This window comes from Saccopteryx bilineata, chromosome 5 (genome assembly GCF_036850765.1).
Source record: "Saccopteryx bilineata isolate mSacBil1 chromosome 5, mSacBil1_pri_phased_curated, whole genome shotgun sequence".
Taxonomy (NCBI): domain Eukaryota; kingdom Metazoa; phylum Chordata; class Mammalia; order Chiroptera; family Emballonuridae; genus Saccopteryx; species Saccopteryx bilineata.
This window is the reverse complement of record NC_089494.1, coordinates 263,058,590-263,079,777: the sequence shown is the minus strand read 5'-3', so window position 1 is coordinate 263,079,777 and position 21,188 is coordinate 263,058,590. Positions and strand designations below refer to the sequence as shown.

At 58.8% G+C, this 21,188-nt stretch overlaps 1 protein-coding gene across 2 annotated transcripts in view; it reads right to left on the bottom strand.

Annotated features, from left to right (window-relative positions):
• Positions 1-1,420: 1,420 nt before the first annotated feature.
• Positions 1,421-21,188, bottom strand: part of SORCS2 (sortilin related VPS10 domain containing receptor 2) — a 368,252-nt gene continuing 348,484 nt past the window's right edge. Inside the window, exons 19-27 of one of the 2 annotated variants that reach the window (XM_066233323.1) lie at positions 16,891-17,077; positions 15,963-16,096; positions 14,975-15,098; positions 9,964-10,076; positions 8,937-9,062; positions 7,831-7,930; positions 7,142-7,244; positions 4,544-4,647; positions 1,421-2,099 (exon numbers count right to left, since the gene is read on the bottom strand). In XM_066233323.1, the coding sequence (XP_066089420.1) occupies positions 2,035-2,099; positions 4,544-4,647; positions 7,142-7,244; positions 7,831-7,930; positions 8,937-9,062; positions 9,964-10,076; positions 14,975-15,098; positions 15,963-16,096; positions 16,891-17,077 (1,056 nt within the window). In that variant the 3' untranslated portion in view covers positions 1,421-2,034. Of the gene's footprint in view, positions 2,100-4,501; positions 4,648-7,141; positions 7,245-7,830; positions 7,931-8,936; positions 9,063-9,963; positions 10,077-14,974; positions 15,099-15,962; positions 16,097-16,890; positions 17,078-21,188 lie in introns of both variants that reach the window. The other variant, XM_066233322.1, reaches the window with a different exon arrangement.

Genomic DNA, 21,188 nt, shown 5'->3' with positions numbered 1-21,188 from the left:
CAGGTGCCTGTGTGTACCTGCACACCAAATATACTCTCAAATGTAGGACCAGATCACTCCGCAGGCCTGCGGGCCGCTCTGCATGGGGACCGGACGGAAAAGGTTAAGTGCCATCGGACGCCCTCTCGTTCCCGGGTCCTTGGGTCCGTGCACCCAAAATACTCTTAATAGAAACAAGGGCATAAAACACAAGTAACGGAGGGAAAGCCTGACCCTCAAACAGCAGAGAGAATGAAGATGGGCAGCCAGAGGTCCGAGGGGTGGTCACCCGCAGGCACTGGTGAGCTGGGGGGAGGGGGCTGTGTCCAGGGTTCCCCCTGCTGACCTTGACCTTGGCCCTGGCAGTCAGGACAGGCAGTTGGGGTGGAGGGTGGGCTCCTAAGGTGTCTTTGGAGACTGCACGTGGGCTGGGCAGGGAAGGGGGAGCTTGTGGCAAAGGTCCTGTGAACCCAGCCTCTCCACACTGGTCTTCCAGCTCCCTCCCCGGTCCTTGGGCTCAGCCTGTCTCCAAGTAGGGTCTCAAGGACAACTTGCAGGGTGACTTCTGGAGAAGGCACCCACGAGTCCCAGCTGGGGGCCAAGAGGAGTGGGGAGACAGACCCACAATGACCCCTTCCCCCCTGTGGTCTTAGAAGCCCCACTTGTGACACAGGGCACTGGACTGAAGGGGTCCCCCACACAGTCCAGGGGCTGCTCTGGGTGTCAGGTCTCCCTTGCCCACGGGGACATGGGTTAACATCCCCCAGGCTTCATTCCTGACTCTCCAGCAGGCCAGCAAGTTACTAGCCTGGGTCCTGGTGTTCCCAGGAAGGGCCGGCCACCTGAGCCTGCCTAGGTGTGGGCGGAGGGGACAGTGCGGGGCAAGGGGAAAGGGAAACTGACTTGCGAATTCAAGGCAAAAGGTGAGAATCCTCCTCTCTAGTCTTAGGTGTAGCCTGAGGCAGCGTCCCTGATTCTGGGCACCTGTGTGGGGGTGGACTCACACTGCCTGGAGCAGAGGGCTAGCCCCTGGGGCTGCTGCGCTGCCCTCTGCTGGTGACCCTGGGAAAGCCTCGCCCCGCCCACTGGGGACTGGGTTTCTCCACTTCACATGCTTGCCGTCCAGTCCCAAACCTCTCTGGGCCCTGGGTTTCTACAGGGTCCCTGAAGCTGTAAGGAAGTGCAGCTCTAGTGTCTCTGCAGGGCGCAGCCCGGGGAAACCCAGGGCAGCCTCTGCCCCTCAGGCCCAACCCGGGGGATAGGAGCCAGGGGAGGCCGAGCAGCAGCAGTGCTGGGCGGTCTGGAAAAGCAGCTCCTGAGAACGGGGCTCTGACAGCCGCCCATGGCTACCAGCTGGCCACAGGAACAGCTGGACAGAACTCCACAGCGACCTAGAGAGGTGTTTCTATCCCCTGTGGTGTAAAGAAGGGGGCAGCAGGAGACATGGGGGTGGTTCCTATCCCCTGCAGTGTAAGGGGGGCAGCAGGAGACGTGGAGGTTGGTGAGGGTCAGGCCGGGGTCACAGGCTTTCCGGATGCTGGAGGGCTGGACACCCCACAGAAATGGCCACGCAGGCAGGACTGCCCTCCTGGGGCGGGGGTTTGACAGAGGAGGACCCAGTGTCCCTGTGCAGGGACCAAGTGGTGGTGCAGAGTGACTGCGCAGGTCTGTGGTTCCAGGGCGGGCAGCCAGGGGGGACCAGCCCTGGCCCCCCCAGAAGTCAGGTGGGGGCTGGGGCCATGGGTGTGGAGCAGCCAGGGCAACCTCTCAGGGCCCAGGGGCAGAGAGGTGTGCCCAGAGTCGGGTGGGGTCTGTGGGTGGCGCCGTGGGCCTGGTGTCCAGGGAGAGAGGCAGTCAGCAGGTCCCCCGTGCACCCCATGAACTGGACAGAGGCAGGGGCATCTGTGGCCTTGTGTGGGGACAGCTGGAGGGGGTGGCCTTCCACGGGTGTCTGAGGGGATGCCAGTCCCAGCGCCGCTGCGTCTGTGGCTTGGTGCCTCCCACGGGGGTGGAGCCACGGAGAGGAGACTGCCCTGGGCATGGCCTCTGCAGGCATCAGCTCACCAGGTAGCTGTGCATTTCTCGGGAGTTGATGCTGAGGACCACGCCAGAGTGGTTCCCTGGGAAACAGAAATGCCCACTCGTGAGCACACTGGCCCATCGGCTGGGGGCGGGGTGGGGGCAGAGGGAGGAGAGACAGGGCCGTGCGGGACGCAGCGGTGGCCTCAGCCCACGCCATGCAGGTGGTGTCCGAGCACAGTGCCGAGTGGGTGGTGGGGTTTCCATGGTACCTGGTGGGTGACTGAGTGGGTTCTCTTGGTGCCATCACAAGCAGTGGACCCCACAGGCCTCCGGGGTGAGGCTGAGGCCGGCCACCACCTGCCACCCCCACTGACCTGCAGCAGGGCCGACCCAGGCATCGGCAGCAGGGGTATGCAGGAGGGACTGCGCCCCCTACAGGTGGTGGGCACTGCAGGCCAGCGTGGTGTGGCCCGGGTGCGGCAAAAGAGAAAGGGGCACAGTGGTGTCATTTGCAGGGGTGACGTGGGAGGTTCTGGGGGGCACTGCATTATGAGAGCAGGGGACAGCTGTGCAGCCTGGGGAAGGAGCTGTCCCCATGCCCAGCTCTGTGGCCAGCCAGGCTGTGGGCGGCCAGGGGCTGCCAGCCCCATTGCCAGTGAGACCTCACCAAGGTCACCGCCTCATGGCCTAGTTTTGTCATCTGGGGATAATAATGGCACTTCTTTTCAAGGAACTGAGTGGGGATTTGAAGGCTTTGGGCGCACCCGAAGCGTTTGAGTAAAACGATCTATTATTATTACCCTATTGCTGCCCTTCGGGGCTTCCCAGCACGAGCTGCTGGAGGCCGGAGAGGGGGCCCTTGCCTTCCCGGGACCCCACGGCCTCTGTCCAAGCGTGGGTAGCCCCCGGTCATTCAGAGCCTCTGCAGAATGTGAGGCCTCTGCAGAGCCTGTATGAATGTGGTAGCCAGGATATGTGGGAGAAAGCGTGGACCCCGAGCCCGACTCAATCTGACCACCCCTGGCTGGGCGGGGGAGAGACTGGCCAGGGGTCTCCTCAGGTATGCAGGGTGGACACCTGGGGGCTGCGGCAGGGGGAGGGGCGCTGGCTTCGGAGCCACAGAGTTGGGCTTGACTCTGCCTCCCCCTCTTATTAGCTCAGTGACCTGGGGGGGGGGCCGGGCGACCACCCGAGCCTCAGCTTCCTCATCTGTCAAGTGGACACATTAGCAGGCACGTGCCCCGGCGGCCCCGAGCTGGGGCCTGGCCCAGAGCGGGTGCTAGTGATCGGGAGTGTCCATCCTGTCCTGGGAGGCTAGACGCCTTGCTCAGTGAGGAATGCATCTGGCCTGGAGCGTGGGGGAGAGGTGGGCCTGACCTGTACAGTCAGGGACCCCTGCCCAGGTGAGGGACAGGAGTGACCTGGGTGTGGATGCAGGGACGGCATGGCTGTGTGCCCCAGGGGAGAGCCTCACCCCTCTGAGCCTTGCTGTTCATCACTGCAAAAGTGAGGACAGGGGTTTCTCAGAGTTCTCGGGACACAGCACAGCAGGCTTGAGAGGGTCGTTCTGACAACAGCCGCAGCGGCTGTGCCAGGGACACGTTCACGGGCCTTCTCGAGCCACTACAGCTGCAGGCCTGGTCCTACAGCAGCTCAGGGGGCAGGGTCCCCAAGAGGGAGCTCCAGCCACGCCCCACCAGCTGTGTGACCAGGGACAGTGCATCTCCGCGCCTATGAGTCCTCAGCTTGGGAAAGGTCCCTGTCTCCCGGGGTGGCTGAAGTGACATCACCCACCCAGTGCCCAGAGCCTTGGTTTGCCCACTTGTGTCATGTGGCCGCGTGCTGCTGCTCCAGCATGGACGGTGGCCCCCACCGCCAGGGCAGGATGCGATGACATGTGACTGTGTGGAAGGTGATGCAGTGGCCTCTCTGGCTGCATGGGGCACTCGGCCGCCATGCTGTGAGGGAGCCCATGCCACCTGCAGGCCACAGGTGAGCAGTGGGCAGAGAACAGCCCCAGCTGGTGGCTTTGGGGGCTGCCCACTTGAATTGCCCAGCACCCGGGTGAGGGTGCTCTGAGATGACTCCTCTGCAGCCATGGATGGCAACCTCACGGGGACCCCCGAGGGGACATGGCACTAACTGGGGGCGTGGCACACTGAGCTGGGGCTTCTGCTGGGCAGCCCGGGACCAATGCTCCCCACCAGCAGTCAGGAGCAGAGGAGCGCACGTCAACCAGGATATCACGGATGGCGCTCAGGACACGCACTCCCAGGGAGCGGGAGGGCTCGGAGGTGACTGCACACCAGCCCCTGGTTCCTCTCCCTGCCCTCCGCGCGTTCAGGGGCTGCCTGGCATGGGGCCCCAGTGCCTACGGGCCTCACCACCTCGTCAGGTGCAGGGCCGGCCAGGCTGCGCATCCCGGGCACTCTGCTGGCTGAGGCGGCCAGGTGGGGGCCCACAGGAGGGTGGGGAGGTGGGATTGCGGGGCAGGCATTACCTAGAGTCTGCGAGTCGAGATCATCATCTATAAACTCCTCACCCTGGACGGCGCTCTGCACCCCCTGGCCGTGGCTCACGGGGCTTGTCATTTCCTGCTCCTTCTCGTTGTGCATCTGGGCGTACACCGTCCTGCCAGGGCGTTTCCTGCAGGGCAGAGTGGGGGCTCGACTCCACCCAGGCCGCCTGCCACCCCCCACCCTGGTGCCCCCAGCTGTGCTCCTGGCCTTCTCTCCTGTTCCATCTCTGCTCCGGGCCACCTCTTCCAGGAAGCCCTCCCTCCTGTGAGCTCCCACAGCACACAGGACACTCAGTGTCTGTCTGTCTGTCTGTCTCCCTGGTGCCCGGGCTGAGGACTTGTTACAGGGGAGGGTGTTTCACTCCCGTTTCCCCACCACCCTGTGAGTGGGAGAGCAGTGCCTATGCTCTGGTGAGGCCGCTGGGTCGCACGGTGTCCCCAGGGTCTGAGAGATGCTGGCTGAGCCCTGGCCGGGTTCTGGGGCTGCCTGGTTCTCGCTTTCCCGGCCCCTCCAGGGCAGAGGGAGAGGATGGTGTGGGCACACCCCTGCCCCAGTTGGGCTAGGGCTCAGGAGAGCAGGCTGTTCCCAAACACACCAATTCTAGATGTTCATCCAGGCCCCTGGCGTGGGGCAGGCCTGTGTCTAGCTCTGCCCACTGGGGGTGACCACAGGCAGCATATGTCCCCTCCAGGCTGGGACATTTACATGCTGGCTCAAGTTCTTCCTAAACAAAACATCTCTTCCCTGACACGGCACCAGCCTTGCTGGCAATGGCCCCTCTGTCATCCCAGATCCTGCATGAGGGGCTCCCAGTGACTTGTAGTGAGAATGGGACATCAGCCTTTGGTGACTGTGAGCCAGGCTGTGTCCCTGCAGCAGAGCCCAGCTGTGCTGACCAGCCCACCAGAGCAGCCTCCCCAGATGTCCAGGGCTGAGGGCTGAGAACAGCTGGGGTGAACCAGCATTGCTCTTGCCCCTCACCCCAGGGGTTCGTGGGGAGCACACATCCAGGGCTGACCCTTGAGTGCACTTGAATGTCCCAGCACGTTGAACAGAGACTGAGAAGGGACTGAGGTGAGCAGGGAAGCCCCTCCCCGGGGCAGGACCCTGTCCTTCTGGGTAAATATCGGACCTTCTCCTGGCCAAGACTGGACTGTCCCCTTGTAGGGATCAACATGGCACACACATGGACGTGCGGGCCCAGGGCTGGCACCAGGCACACCAGGGGCAGGAGGAGGTGACAGAGTATCAGAATCTCCTGGATCAGGATAAAGTGTGTGGCTCTGCCCACGGAGCCCGTCCAGAAATGCCCACCCAGGTGGAGGGGAGGGGACCTGGCTCTGGAAGGTCAAGCACATCTGTCATCCATCGAAGTCACAGCGGCTCAGGGGCCAGGAGGGGCCTTGACTGACGAGGGGCGCTCTGCCCGAGCCTGGTCAATCCCCTGCCCAGAGCTGGCACTGGAGCTGCAGCCCCGGGGCAGTGTTACCACTGACTTTAACCTACTGTTTCAGGGTAGTGCCTGCCACTTCCTATCCTGACAAATCCCAATCCTGGGACAGGGTGGGGCAGGAGGATCAAGCCTTCTGGGCTGAGGGGAAGGGAGGGGAGGGGACAGGAAGGAAGTGTATTCTCAGCTTGGGTGCCTGGCAGCAGGTCACATCCTTCTCTCAGGAGGGGCTTGGTGGGGTGAGAATCTGAGTTGTTTGAATTAGGGGTGCCTGTGGGTCACTGAGGTGGACCTGCCCGGAGGTCAGTGCTTAGACAAGTCTGGAAATTGGGGAAAGGCCACAGCTTGGCCACTGCTCCAGCCTCTGCTCAGAAAACCCCTACTCGTCCTTCAGGAGCCCACCCAGAAATCATCTCCTCAGGGAGGTCCTCCCAGACTTCCCCAGACCAGCTCCGGTCCCTGTTATACACTGTCAGAGCATCTCAGGCTGCTCCTGCAGTGGGAACTGAGTCACAAGGCAGGTGACAGACACGCCCTCGGCCAGGACACAGCTCCCAGAGCACGGGAACATCTCTGCCCTCGGTCAGCTCTGTGTCTGCGGCACCCAGGCCAGTGACCACAGAGACGAGGGTGTCCACATAACTACTTTAAGGACCGGATATGCATGATAAACAGCCGAGAGGGTTCTGGAGGGGACCCTCAGCTTCAGAGGTGCTTGAAGGAGAGGGCAAGCTATGCTTCTGGACTGTCCCCAAGGGCAACCCTGAGCAGGGGGACCTTGAGGCCACAAGCTGAGGGTCTCCTCTGCAAGACGGGGTGAAATCGTGAAGTTGCACTTTGCGAGAAGCGAGTCTTCGGTGACCCTTCTTGGTCCTTTTGCTGGTTTCAAGGTCCAAGGTTCAGAACCCAGGTAAGTTCAGGTTCATGAGCCCCACCCAGCCTCAGCACAAGGCCCACCCACTGGGGTCCCCGGCCAGCCCCCTCGTCCACACACTGCAGCCTGTGGATGGGCCAGACAGCCCCTCACTCCCCTGCCCCCAGCAGTGCGACCTGTGCTCCCTCTGAGGGCCGGGGAAGCCTGCTGGCATGTGGGCACCCGGGGGCCTGGGTGCACGTGCAGACCTCCACCCTCCCAGCCGGCACCCTCCCGAGGGCGGCCTGGTGGCCTTGCCTTTTGAACTTGTAGAGTATGAAGGCTGCCACGGCGAACAGTCCGCTAACGAAGAGGACGGCCACCGCCCAGTAGCCGCCACTGCTTCCCAGCCTCGGAGAGCCTGCAACAGAGCGGCCGTCAGTGGTCAGTGTAGGCAGCAGCGCCCGGCCCCAGCCCGGCCATCTTGGACAGGAAGAGGTTCGTATGGCCGGGCAGGTTCTCCCGCGGGGCTGAGGGGGCAGGACTCTGCAGGAGGGGCCCCGCCCTGGGCCGCCCATGCTCCTGTGTGAACTTGGGCCTGGTCCTCTGCTCTGGACAGTGGACAGAACCCCCGTCCATGTCTGCGCGGTGTGGGGAGAACCTGCCGACTCGCCCACGGGCACACCATCTTCCAGAGCACAGAGAAGCCCTCCAGCTTTCCAGCTTCGGGAAAGGACACACGTGACCTGAGAGGACAGTCTCACAGGGGGGGGGCATCTGAGACCCCAAGTCGGGGCTCCTTGCAGTATCTGTGGAGACGAGCTGAAGGCCCCGTTTTAATTGGAGGTGACCAATTAAAACCCAGCCAGGAGTGGCTGTGGGCGGCTGAGGGTCCCCTGTCCCCAGTTCCCAGAGTAATGGGCGCTGTCTGAGGAGCCTGGCCACACGCCCACCCCTCCCTGCAAGGGCGAGCCCAGCCCAGGCCAGGGGAGCCCCCAGACTCTCACCTGTGTCTGTGTCCCTTGTGGTCACCAGGACCCGGACCCCAGCCCGCAGGAGAAAGCTGATCTTGTGTGCGCTGAGCACCTGCTGGATGGCTGAGAGTCTCTGCGAATAGAGGGGCGAGTGAGGGCCCTCGGGAACCACGGGGGGGGGGGGGGCTGGTGTCCTCTCTGCACAGGCGGGTACAGCCGTGTGCAGGGAGAACGGACTCTGTGGGTGGTGGTCCCCGAGGTGGGGCAGCCCCTGAGCTTCCGGGAGGCCCGTCCCTGCTCACAGAATGCAGGTCATACATTGGGGACATGTGGGTGACCAGCCAACAGAGCCCGGACTTAGAGGCTCCAGAGGACACCTGGTCCTGCCACGTCACTGGTGCGGCTGGGATGGTGGCTGCACTTTTGTGTTCTGAGGGTGAATGTGAGGCTCCTAAGAAATGCCAGTGCTTAGCCTGACCTGTGGTGGCGCAGTGGGATAAAGCGTCGACCTGGAACACTGAGGTTGCCGGTTCGAAACCCTGGGCTTGCCTGGTCAAGGCACATATGGGAGTTGATGCTTCCTGCTCCTCCCCCTTCTCTCTCTCTCCCCTCTCTCTAAAAAAAAAAATCAATTAAAAAAAAAAAAAAAAAAAAAAAAAAAAAAAAAAAAAAAAAAGAAATGCCAGTGCTCTGCCTGGAGCCCCGAGCTTCACACAGGGAGGCGTGGCTGCCGCCGGCCTGTCACTCGGAGGGCATGCCGCCTTCAACGAGGCCCTGACTCGTAAGCTGCCCCGTGCACTGGACACATGCTCAGCAATGGGCTCGTTTCCGCTCTGTCCTGACACCCGTGTTCTGTGTGTCTCAAGTCTCCCGCACCCCTGCAGGGAGGTCAGGACCATGTGACCGGCTCTGGCTGATGAAACAAGATGGGAAGGGATGTGCATCCACCTGGAGAGGTGGTCCTGCCCGGTGCCCCCTCCACCCGCAGTGTCCCCACAGAGACCTTGGAGGCCACAGATGGAGGGCACACATCCACATTGACTGTGAGTCATGGAAAGTGCTGAGCCAGTGACATTTCTGTGCTTGCGGTGAACTGTCACCTGCCCTCCAGTGGGGCAGGAAGGGCCCGTCTAAGATACCTTGTCACTGGTGAGGCTCCTCTTCCTCATGGGCCTGGGCGGGGGCAGAAGCACGTACAAGTCAGCCACGGTGGGCAGCCCTGGCTTAACCACGGTCACCAGCAGCTCCTCGGGGATGCCAGTCTCCTGCAGACCAACGAGGGGACACTTGGGTCCACCTGCCTTCTCTGCCCCCCCTCCACACTCCAGAGCCCCTGGGAATACCTCCCCCCCACACACACACACCACTCAGTCTGAGTCCTGGCTGGCTGTCCTGCAAGCCGTTTCTGGCCCCGCACACCACAGGGCACTGCCAGCAGCCTGTGCCCCTTCCCACAGGGCACTGCTTCTGGTCTCTCAGCCCTCTGCCTCCCACACTGGCCTCGCCCAGCCAGGCCTGGCCCCTCCAGCCCAGTCCTCACACCACAGCCACAGTGAGCAGGCCCCTCCTGGGGTAACATCCTCCTAAACCTTCCCAAACTCCCAAAGCTCAGCCCCACGCACCCTTCTATCTCTTGGAAGGTCTCAGTCCATGCATGTCCATCGGGCAAACTCCTAGTCACCTGTCTATACCCAGGACGCTATTACCAGCGTTATTAATGGGCTGCATGGTCAGAGTAGGCCTCACTCAGCTTGGGCAGCCTTGACAACTTTAGGGGGCAGTCTTTCTCTCACTGGCGGCAAGGGCCTCAGTGTCCTAAGGTCCCTCAGATGCACTCCCTGAGGGCTCACACTAGTTCTCCTGTCTCCTGGGTTTGACCCAGAAGAGGAACCTGCCTCTCAGAGATCTGGGCCCTTGGAGAACAGAGGCTATTACACAGTGTCCACTCCATGTGCAGGGAGGGTGCCACCCTGTGCCTCGCCTGCAGGGTGACCCTCCAGCTTCACGCCCTCCCAGGCACCTGCCAGCCAGGCTGAAGGCCAGAGGGCCATGACTGTGGGACAGCCACACCCACCCTGCCCTGCTCTGGGGGCCCCGCCGATCACCCAGCCTTTCTGAGGCACCCGCAGGTGCTGGGAATGCTGTGACATTGGTGGGACAGAGCACCTTGGCGAGGAGCCGGGCAACCACCAGGCCGATGTCCTCCCTCCACTCGGGGGTGTTGGGGTTGTAGGTGTCCAGCTCCTTGGAGAACTGCAGTGGCACCACCTGGAACTGATCTGGAGGGAGGCGGAGATGGGGTGCTGCTCAGCTCTGGGCAGCCGGGCCGTGCTCCTCCACAGACGGCGGCCCCACGGCCGGACGGTCCTGCTCCCCCGCGGAGGGCGGCCACGCGCCCGGACGGTCCTGCTCCCCCATGGAGGGCGGCCACGCGCCCAGACGGTCCTGCTCCTCCGCGGAGGGTGGTCACGCACCTGGACGGTCCTGCTCCTCCACAGACAGCGGCCCCACGCCCGGACGGTCCTGCTCCCCCGCGGAGGGCAGCCACGCGCCCAGATGGTCCTGCTCCTCCACAGAGGGCGGCCACACACCTGGAACGGTCCTGCTCCTCCACAGAGGGCGACCACACACCTGGGACGGTCCTGCTCCTCCGCGGAGGGCGGCCACACACCTGGAACGGTCCTGCTCCTCCACAGAGGGCGGCCACACACCTGGGACGGTCCTGCTCCTCCACAGAGGGCGGCCACACACCTGGGACGGTCCTGCTCCTCCACAGAGGGCGGCCACACACCTGGGACGGTCCTGCTCCTCCACAGAGGGCGGCCACACACCTGGGACGGTCCTGCTCCTCCACAGAGGGCGGCCACACACCTGGGACGGTCCTGCTCCTCCACAGACGGCGGCCCCACGCCCGGACGGTCCTGCTCCCCCGTGGAGGGCGGCCACGCGCCCAGATGGTCCTGCTCCTCCACAGAGGGCGGCCACACCCCCGGACAGTCCCGCTCCCCTGCGCCCGGGATGGCCCAGGCCAGCCCCAGGGTTCAGATCCCATGGCCCACTTTTGGAAAGTAAGCTCCCAACTTGTGTGCCAGAGCCGTCCCAGGCAGTGCCCCCATCCATGGCTGCTGTCTAGTAACAGTAATAACAGTAATGAGGAGGAGGACAGGACTGACCTGGACAGACTGAACCTGTCCCGTTAACTCACGAGGGATGTACGCACCTCACAGGGTTGGCGTCCTATCCTCCAGGGACCCACAGACTTTGACAGGGCTGGCACCCCCACCACAGTAAGAGTCCGTTCTGGAGCCACAGCAGGCGTGCTGTGGAGACCCGGCTACGTCCTCTCTCCATGGCCCCCCTAGGGCCTTGGTTCCCTCCCCCATGAAGTGGGAGGAGGGGCTGCAGGGAAGAGTGGCTCTAGGGCAAGCGCTGGGGAGCTGTGAACTCTGCACCTTACAGTGGGCACCCGCATTGGAAAGGAAGAAGTAACTCACTATTTGCAGATGACACAATAGAGCATCTAGAGAAAACCCGAAAAACTCCACCACAGCACTGTGAGAACTAATAAATAAATGCAGTCTAGTCGCAGGATACAGAAAATCGCTACACAGAAACCTGCCACGCCTCTACACGCTAACAGGGAACTATGGGAAGGAGACAGTGAGAGCACCACCCCGTGCACCACTGCAGCAAAGAGGACAGACTGCCAAGGACTGAACTGAACCACGGAGGCTGACACGTGTGCACTGGACCCTGTGGGCTCTGACGGGAGAGACCGAGGAAGACACCTTGAGATAGAGATTCTGAGCTCGTGGACCGGAAGAACACTTGTAGAACGCCCACACTGCCCAAAGCAACCTATCAAAATTCCAATGGTAGTCTGACCTACGGTGGCACAGTGGGTAAAGTGTCAGCCTGGAACACTGAGGTCGCCAGTTTGAAACCCCAGCCCTGCCCAGTCAAGGCACATAGGAGAAGCAACTACAAATTGATGCTTCTTGCTCCCCTCTCCTTTCTCCACCCTTCCCTCTCTCCTTCCTTTAAAATCAATAAAATCTTTTTAAAAATTCTAATGCTAGTTTTCACAGAAATAGAAAAAAAATGGCATGTTCCACAGAAACAGAACAATCCTGAAATTTGTATGAAACCACAAAGACCTCAAACAATCTTGAGAAAGAACAAAGCTGGAGGCATCGTGTGGATGTCAAACTACACTGCTAAGCTACAGGAATCAAAATAGCGTGGTCCTGGCAGAAAACCAGACACACGGATCAATGGGACAGAACAGAAAGATCAGACACGAACCCACAACCTGCGAAAAAGGAACCAAAAATATATTATACAATGGGGGAAGGACAGTCTCATCAGTAAATGGTGGTGGGGGAGCCAGACGGCTGCCTGCAAGGCAATGAAACTGGAGACTCGACTCTTCACCACTCATGAAAGCTAACCGTTATAGTAATATAATGTTACAGTGATTAAGTATATAGAAATATAAAAAATGTGGAAGATATCTAAAAGTAATTAAGATATATTAAAATTAAGAAAATTAAAGTTATGCCATCTGGATAGAAATTAATATAGTGTGTGTATGAAGTTATACATAGATAAGAAGTGCTTTGGTGTTAACTTACAAAGTTAACTTACAAAGTTAACATAAATAAGAACATCTTAAAAAGTAGTTTGATGTAACATTTCAGTAGATTAACATAAAAGGGGTTGCCTGCGAGGAACTCCCAAAAAGGTGGTTTGAGATGATAATCCTGTAGACTGACACCTGTTAGAAGGTATTGGCCAGAAAAGGTACTAAAGCTGAGGGGCCCCCTGCTGCAGTAGTCGCCCAGACGCCAACGTGAACGTGGACTGTCTCACCCCGCTCTGAGCTCTGACCAAGGACAGCCGAGGAGCACGCCGACGGGGCCCCCTTGAGCTGTACCCAGGCACGCCATAGGATTTGTGAGTAATAAATTGCCTGTGTGATTCTTGCAACTAACTCTGTGTGTCAGTTGTGTCTTTCCTCCGGTGGCAGTTAGTGTCAGCACTTATCAGTAGCATCCTCATATCCCCCTCAAGAGTAGTCTCGAAGAGGCTGCCAGCCTGCTGATAAGCAGGAGTGTCCCACTGCATGGGGAAGTTGACTCAGGGACGCCTGATTGATACAGAGCTTGAGCTCTCCTGGGACACTAACCCAACATGGATTAGAGTTGAACAGAGCACTGGAAACCATAAAACTTCTAGAAGAAACAGGTTACCAATAGTACACTTCTTCACATTGATCTCGGTGGTGATGTTTTCTGGCTTTGACACCATAAGCGAACATAACAAAAGCCAAAATAAACGTGGACGACATTAAAAGCTTCTGCACAGCAAAAGGAAACCAACAATAAAACGAAAAGGCAGCCTCCCCAATGGGAGAATGTATTTGCAAATCATGTGTCTGATAAGGGGTTAATATCCAGAAATATATAAGGGACCCACACAACTCAATGGCCAAAACCCAAACCATCCAACTTTAAAAAAAGAGCAGAGGACAAGAATAGACTTTTTCTTTAACAAGGACACACAGATGCCAACAGGCTCATGAAAAGCTGCTCAGCATCACTAGTCACCAGGGAAATGCAAATCAAAACCACATGAGATATCCCCTCACACCTGTCAGAGCAGCCATCATCAGTAAAATCCACAAGCAGCAACTGTTGCTGAGGGTGTGGAGGAAAGGGGACCCTCCTGCACTGCTGCTGGGGGGAAAGCAGACTGGGGAAGCCACCTTGGAAAGCAGTGTGGAGATTCCTCAAAAAACTAAAATACGACTACTGCAACAATCCAGCAGTCCCACTTCTGGTATTCTATCCAACTCGGAAAGATGCCTGCACCCCGGTGTTGGTTACAACGTTATTTACAATCGCCAGGACGTGGAAACAGCCTAGGTGTCTGTCCACAGACAGCTGGAGGCAGGAGAAGCGGTGCGTATATCCAATGGGTCGCCACACAGCCGTAAAAAAGAATAAAACCTTGTCATCTGTACATGTCATCTTTATGGATGGATGTGCAGGCATTCTGCTGAGTGACATAAGTCAGTCAGAGAAAAGCAAATATAGGATTTCACCTATATGTGGAACCTAAAAAAACCACAAAAAACAAAAAACAAGCTCCCATATGGGTGGTCCCCCAGGCAGGGGTAAGGGTGGGAGAAATGGGTGCAGGGGTCCAAAGGTACAAACTTCTGGTTGTAAAATGGATGAGTCCCAGGATGCGATGCGCAGCAGGGTGACTAGTTAACAATGATGTGTTGCATATTTAAAAGTTGCTAAGAGAATACATCTTAAAAGTTCTCAGCGCACCTGACCAGGCGGTGGCACAGTGGATAGAGCATTGACCTGGGACTCTGAGGACCCAGGTTTGAAACTGTGAGGTGGCTGGCCTGAGCACAGGGTCACCGGTTAGAGTGTGGGATCATAGGCATGACCCCATGGTTGCTGGCTTGAGCCCAAGGTCACTGGCCCAGCTGGAGTGCCCCAGTCAAGGCACATGTGAGAAAGCAGTCAATGAGCAACTAAGGGACTACAGCTACGAGTTGATGCTTCTCATCTCTCTCCCTTCCTGTCTGTCTGTTCCTGTCTCCCCTTCACTTAAAAAAAAATGTGTTCTCATCACAAGAAAAAAATTCTCTCACTATGTGAGGTGACGGATGTTAACTAGATTTAACTTGGTGATCACTTCACAATGTATACAAATGTTGAGTCATTATGTTACACACGGAAAGCTAACATAATGGTGCATGTCAATCATGTCAGTGAGAAAACAAACCATCCACACACCTGACAACGGGCGGCGAGGACTGGTTCAAAGCTCGTGTGCGTGTGTGAATGCAGCAACGGCCAGGGGGCCCCCTAAATATTTCAGTGATGGCTGCTGTCCACGGAACTGGCTGTTTTTACAGCAAAGTGAGTTTTTATCGTGCCGAGGAGGGCAACAGCACCCTGAGGGTGGGGTCCTTTCCCTGCCCGGGAGTCACATTCTAGTGTAGTGTTGCCCCTGAGGGTCTCGGAGGCCCAGTGGGCACAGGTGACTGGGACATGGCCTCAGAACAGGCGTCTCAGCTCGAATCCTTATTGTGAGCCCGCCGTCCATAACCGAGGATGCAAGCCAGGGTGGCGCCATCCCTGGAGACACTCACCGAGCACGCGGATGACCTTGGAGTCCTGCAGCACCGAGCTCCCGCAGGCCGCCTGCACTGTCACACGCACGTCCCCCTTGTCCGCAAACCGCGTGGTCACCGAGTTCTCCAGAGACAGCAAGGGCTGCGGAGCACAGGCAGGGTCAGGGCCTGCGGCTGGTCAGCTGCCCAGAGCTGCACCGAGACCCCAGTCTGCCTTCCCAGCGCCACTCAGCGGCGGCCATGTCCAGCGCAGCTCACGGCCTGTGGGTGGGGTGCACCCGTCCTCAGACCGGGAGACAGTGTCAGGGAGGCTCTGGGAGGTTCAGGGACTTGCTGGGAAGCTTGGCTGGAAGTGGCTAAGCTGCAGTGCAAACCCAGAGGCTGGCCCCTTCCCAGACCCACCCCACGCCAGGGAGCACCAGCGGGAGCCCAGCCTCTCCCGGCCCAGCCTCTGTGTCCGGGGTTCAGCCGCCGATCGGGGGCCTCTGCTTGGGGGTGCAGGCTGCACTCGGCTGAATGAGTGGACAATGCTTCTCCCTGGGCCATGAGGTTTCTCCAGGATCACCCACCAAGCAGTCTGTCCATGGGCTCTGAGTGAAGCTTCTGAACGTGGGTCCCGCTCCAGTGACCCCCTCCTCCATGAAGCTTTTCCGACTACCCCTCCCACAGACGAGATATGGTTTCATCTTCCATGGAGCTCTCAGACATCTTACATGCCTCCTTCCTATGACACTTGTCCCACCCTAACTTGGGCCACCCACCCTCTTCACAGCTCTTTCCCTGGGGAATAGGCAGGATCTGGTCTGAGTCACGCTGCGGTGACCACACTGAGACGTAACTGAACCCTGGGCAGACAGGGTGGAAGGAGAGGTGTGTGCCCACCTCAACTCCACAGTGTCATACGCTGTCCAGAGGTCCAATACCAGGGCAGTGGCCGGCCTCCCTCCCCACCCTAGGTGGGAGCCTGCAGAAAGCAGGGGCCACCAGGGGTCAGGAGTCAGCATACCTGCAGGCTATGGCCGATCCACCAGTAGAAGACAGTGAGGTTGGGGTTCAGGGGCAGCAGCATGGCTGTGAGGTTCACCTCCTGGTTGATGCCGACGACAGGAACCACTTCAAGGTAGAGGGCCTGCAGCGGGGCTGTAGGGTCCGGAGAAAGGTTGAGGGTCAGCGGGCAACAGGGCACTCAGCTTCTCAGAAGCTGTGTATTGGTCACTGCTACCATGAATTTCATTATTACCAATGCTGCTACCACCGCCTTCATTATCACCATCACCACCATCATCATCACCACTACCACCATCACCACCATCATCACCATCATCACCATCACCACCAACACCACCAACACCACCATCACCACCACCACCATCACCATCACCATCATCACCATCACCACCACCACCATCACCATCATCATCATCACCATCACCACCATCACTATCACCACCACCACCATCATCATCATCACTATCACTATCACCACCATCACTATCACCATCATCACCATCAACACCATCACCACCAACACCACCATCACCATCATCACATCACCACCATCACCATCATCATCCTCATCACCACCACCACCGTCATCACCACCGTCATCATCATCACATCACCACCATCACCATCATCACCACCATCATCATCCTCATCACCACCATCACCATCATCACCAACATCACCATCATCATCACCACCACCATCACCATCATCACCAACATCACCACCCTCATCATCACCATCACCACCAACCCTACTACTGTGCAGACCACTAGGGTGTGGACTTGAACCTTGCCTCCCTGCCCGTGGGCTTGAGTCCTGACAGTTGAGTTGGGGGGCCAGTAGCAGGCCTGAGGGACTCCCTCCATTTCCCTAGAACCTGGTTCTGTCACACAGAGTGACACGGCCTCAGTGGGGCAGTGACTTACAGTTGACCTGGACAAAGAGCACCGCCTCGTCATGCCCCGCCATGTTCTCTGCTCTGACGGACACACGGTAGACACCAGGTTTCTCGTAGCAGTGTCGGATGGGCTCCCCGGTCAACGTGAGGTTCATGTACATGACCTTGAAGCCATCCCCGAGGTCCACCTGGTACTTGGTGGTCAGGACATCACCCTGTAGGAAACACCACAAAGACACTTGGGAGTGGACCTCTGAGCTCATTCCCTCATTCATCCCCTTGCTCCTACCAGCAGCCTGGGAGGCCCCGGGACCCAGCACCAGCCGAGTGCCACCTAAGGCGGAGGACACAGCCGCAGTCCTCGAGGCCCCAGAGGGTTGGAGCAGGGCCCAGGTTTACAGTTTAGAGCAGTCACTCAGCTGCAGAGAGGAGAGGGTGAAGGGCCTCAGGGTGAGGTCCCAGAGGCAGTGCCAGGGGGCGGGGCGGGGGCAGGGAGAGCCTTGGGGCCTTGCGCATGCTGGGGCTTCAAGAATAGGCCTAGGAAAGGCACACACGTGAAGACTGACAGTCTCCCCGGAGATGGAGAGAACCTGTGTCCCCCTGTGACCCTGTGGGGCTGAGTCTTCCTTATGTCTCACTCTGTGTGGTGCCTCTCAGACGCTTGGGTCCGTGCAGACAGTGCCCCCACCAACAGCTGCCCCTGCCAGGACTGAGTCGCCCATATAGCCTGTCCTATGGCCCGCTCACTGCCCGCCACGGGCATCATCCCTCAGGTCACCACCGCTCCCCAGGGTCGCAGCAGGGTGAGTGAAGGAAACAGGAACCAGGAGGCTTTGCTTCCGTCTCACTCCTCTCCCCTCGGCCGCCCCCCTCCTGCCACCTTGCCCCTGCAGGAGCGCCCAGAAGCCGCATCCCAGTGCCGAGCACGGAACAGGAGTCGGCTGACCGTGCAGGAGTCCTCACTAGACACCGCCAAACCTTAACACCTGCTAGTGTGCTTTCCACATAACTTAGGCCAACTTCCTCCACCCACAGGATGTGACGGGTGGGGAGTGTCCATCCCCTCCTCCCGAATCCATCCAACCGGAAGCTCAGAATGGGACCTTATGTGCAAACAGGGTCTTTGCAGATCTTAGTTAAGATGAGGACGGGCCCTAAGCCCAATGACTGGTGTCTTTATGAAGGAGGGAGGTTTGAGATGTGGACAAGGGCCACGTGAAGATGGCAGAGAGACTGGCTGATGTGGCCACAAGCTAGGGAATGCCCGGAGCCACCAGGAGCTGCCAGAGGCAGGCAGGCCCCTCCCCTCTCGTGCCTGTGGAGGTGTACAGCCCTGCCCACACCTTCATTAGGGCCCCCGGCCTCCAGAGCCGTGAAGGAAGTTGTCTGTGCTGTGTTAATCCACCAAGTTTGTGGTCATTTATTACAACAGACTCTAGAACAGGGGTCGGGAACCTATGGCTCACGAGCCAGATGTGGCTCTTTTGATGGCTGCATCTGGCTCACAGACAAATCTTTAATAAAAAAAAATGTTAAAAATATAAAGCATTCTCATGTATTACAATCCATTCATTTCCTACCGCTCATGTTCATGGTTGCGGATGGCTGGAGCCAATCACAGCTGTCCTCTGGGACAACACCAAATTTTTTTTTAATTTTTTTTTTATAAATTTTATTTTTATTTTATTTATTCATTTTTAGAGAGGAGAGAGAGACAGAAAGGGAGAGAGAGGAGAGAGAGAAGAGGGGAGGAGCTGGAAGCATCAACTCCCATATGTGCCTTGACCAGGCAAGCCCAGGGTTTTGAACCGGCGACCTCAGCATTTCCAGGTCAACGCTTTATCCACTGCACCACCACAGGTCAGGCCCAAATTTTTATTGGATAATGCATAACGTACACGGGTCGTCTTATGGCTCTTATGGAATTACATTTTAAAATATGTGGCGTTCATGGCTCTCTCAGCCCAAAAGGTTCCCGAACCCTGCTCTAGAACCTTATACACATGCACACACACGCATGCACGTGTCATATTACCCCCATTTCGTAGGTGAGAAGACCGAGGCTATGTGAGTCCAGACCTGGGCAGGCCTGCTCACTGGGCAGTGTTCTCTCCGTCTAAAGACAGCCTCACGGGGGGGGGGGGGGGGCATGGTGGGAGTGTGGGGCAGTGAGAGGTGGGGGTCTCAAGGTCCCCAGTCCACCTCACTCCCAGCAGGGAGGGTCCCCTGTGCTGCATCCTAAGGAGCAGGAGGTGTCTGTGACAATAGCCAGCGGGACTTATGGCTTTGACTTGGGCACGTGCCATACCCAACTCGGGGGGGCCCCTGTGTGCCCGCCTTCCAGTGGCCAAACCAATGCACCTTTAACGATTTAAACATTTCACTTGGTTACAATAACCTGTCGTTTTTTTCCCTAATCAGGAAAGCAGTGTGGTCTCGATGCAGAAAACGCGGAAACGCAAAGGGCGCAGAGAAAAGGAATCGCCATGACGTCAGCGAAACCCCGCCCCTGACGCCTGGGCGTGGCGCCTGTGGGTCTGTCCGGGCGTGTTTGAGCACTTGAAAGAGAAGACATGAACGCTTTTATCTGAGACAACAGCCGACACGCGTGTAACCGTAAGGAACAGTACACAGGCCCTGTGTCCCCGAACCCCGTTTCTACCATCACTAACGTCTCACAAAGCGATGATATCACCACGAGGCAATCAGCCCCGACGGTCGAACACGGGGCCACGGATTCACCCCAGGGTGCCCCTGCTGCCCTGTTCCAGCCACACCCACTCCCCACCACGTCCCCCGACTCCCACACAACCACAACTCTGTCCTCCCTTTCCAGAGGTCTTGTTTTGAGAGCGTCCCACAAGTGGACTCGGACACTCTGCACTGGGGACAGGCGTTGCTGCACCAGCGTCCTCCTCTGGGGAGCCCCCCCCCCCCACAGTCATCCCGTTCCGCGGCAGAGCAGGGCCCACGGTGTGGGTGGCCCACGGGGTGCTCTCCTGCTCACTCCGTGGGGGACACCTGGCTGGTTGCCACTGTCTGGCGCTCAGGAACAAAGCTGCCGTGAACACCGTGTCCGGGCGTCTGTGTGAACGTAGGACTTCACGTCTCCGGGACAGAAGCCCAGGCGTGCCAGGGCGGGGTCCCGTGGCCGCTGCAGGTTCAGGTATTCCTAGGAAACTGCCGAACTGCTTTCCAGAGTGGCTGCACCGCTTCATGTCCCCACCGGCTGCACACGAGGGGCCCAGTTTCTCCACATCCTCACCAGGACTCGGAGTGGCTGCTGTTTCCACATCAGCCATTCCGGTAGGCGTGCGGGGTGACCTCCCTTCCCCCTTCCCTGCTGGAGGCAAAGCTGCACACCCTCCTCGCGCCTCTACCGCCTTCGCACCCTCTGGCGGGGGAGGGGGGTCCCTTTCTAACTTCTGCTTTCTTTTAAGATTTTATTTATCGATTTTATGGGGGGAGGATGAGAAGTGGCTGCTTCGCTCTGGCTGCTCATTGGTTGCTCATCGTGTGTGCTGTGATCGGGCAAGCCCAGGGTTTCGAACCAGCGACCTCAGCGTTCCAGGTCGGCGCTCCGTCCACTGCGCCACCACAGGTCAGGCGGCTCATTCTATAGCTGGACTGCTAGCTTCCCACGCCGTGCCCTGGGAGCTCCTCACGCACTCCGGCTGCCCGTCCCGGCTGCCTGCGCGCCCTACGTACCAGGCAGGTTCTTTGCAGCTCGCCTCCTCCTGTTCTCATGGGGCCTTCAGATGCTGGCCAGGCCCAGCTTATCAAGTCTCCTTCCCGGGCGGTGGTTTGGGGGTCACCTCTAAGGACCCCTTGCTAGCCCCGACCCCACACGGGTCCCCCAGATCTTCTCTAAGTGAGGTAGCGTTTTCCACTCTGCACTGAAGTCTGTGACCCACCTGAGCTCACTGTGCAGCGGGCTGAGGTCTGGCTGAGGTGCGGGCTTACTGGACGGGCATTGGCTGAGACCGTCCTCCCTCCCCGGGGAAGGGGGGAGGGGAGAGGGACGTCCAAACCAGCCGGGCTAGTTCTGGGTTCTCTCTCAGACCTTCCTTTTAATTCCTAGATATTCACAGAGATGCCTCCACACCCGGCTTGGCCTGTGGTGTGTGTGTGTGTGTGTGTGTGTGTGGCTGCGTGTGTGACGTGCACACGAGTCAGTGAGTGTGCGTGCACGAGTGTGTGTACACAGCCCCACCCTGCACCCCTTCACCCTCCCAGGACCTCTTCTGGGCAGCCGTGAGCACCTACTAGGAGACTGCTTTCTCCTAAGAGTGCCTTTCGGGGGCTCCCTCCGTCCACCTGGCTGAC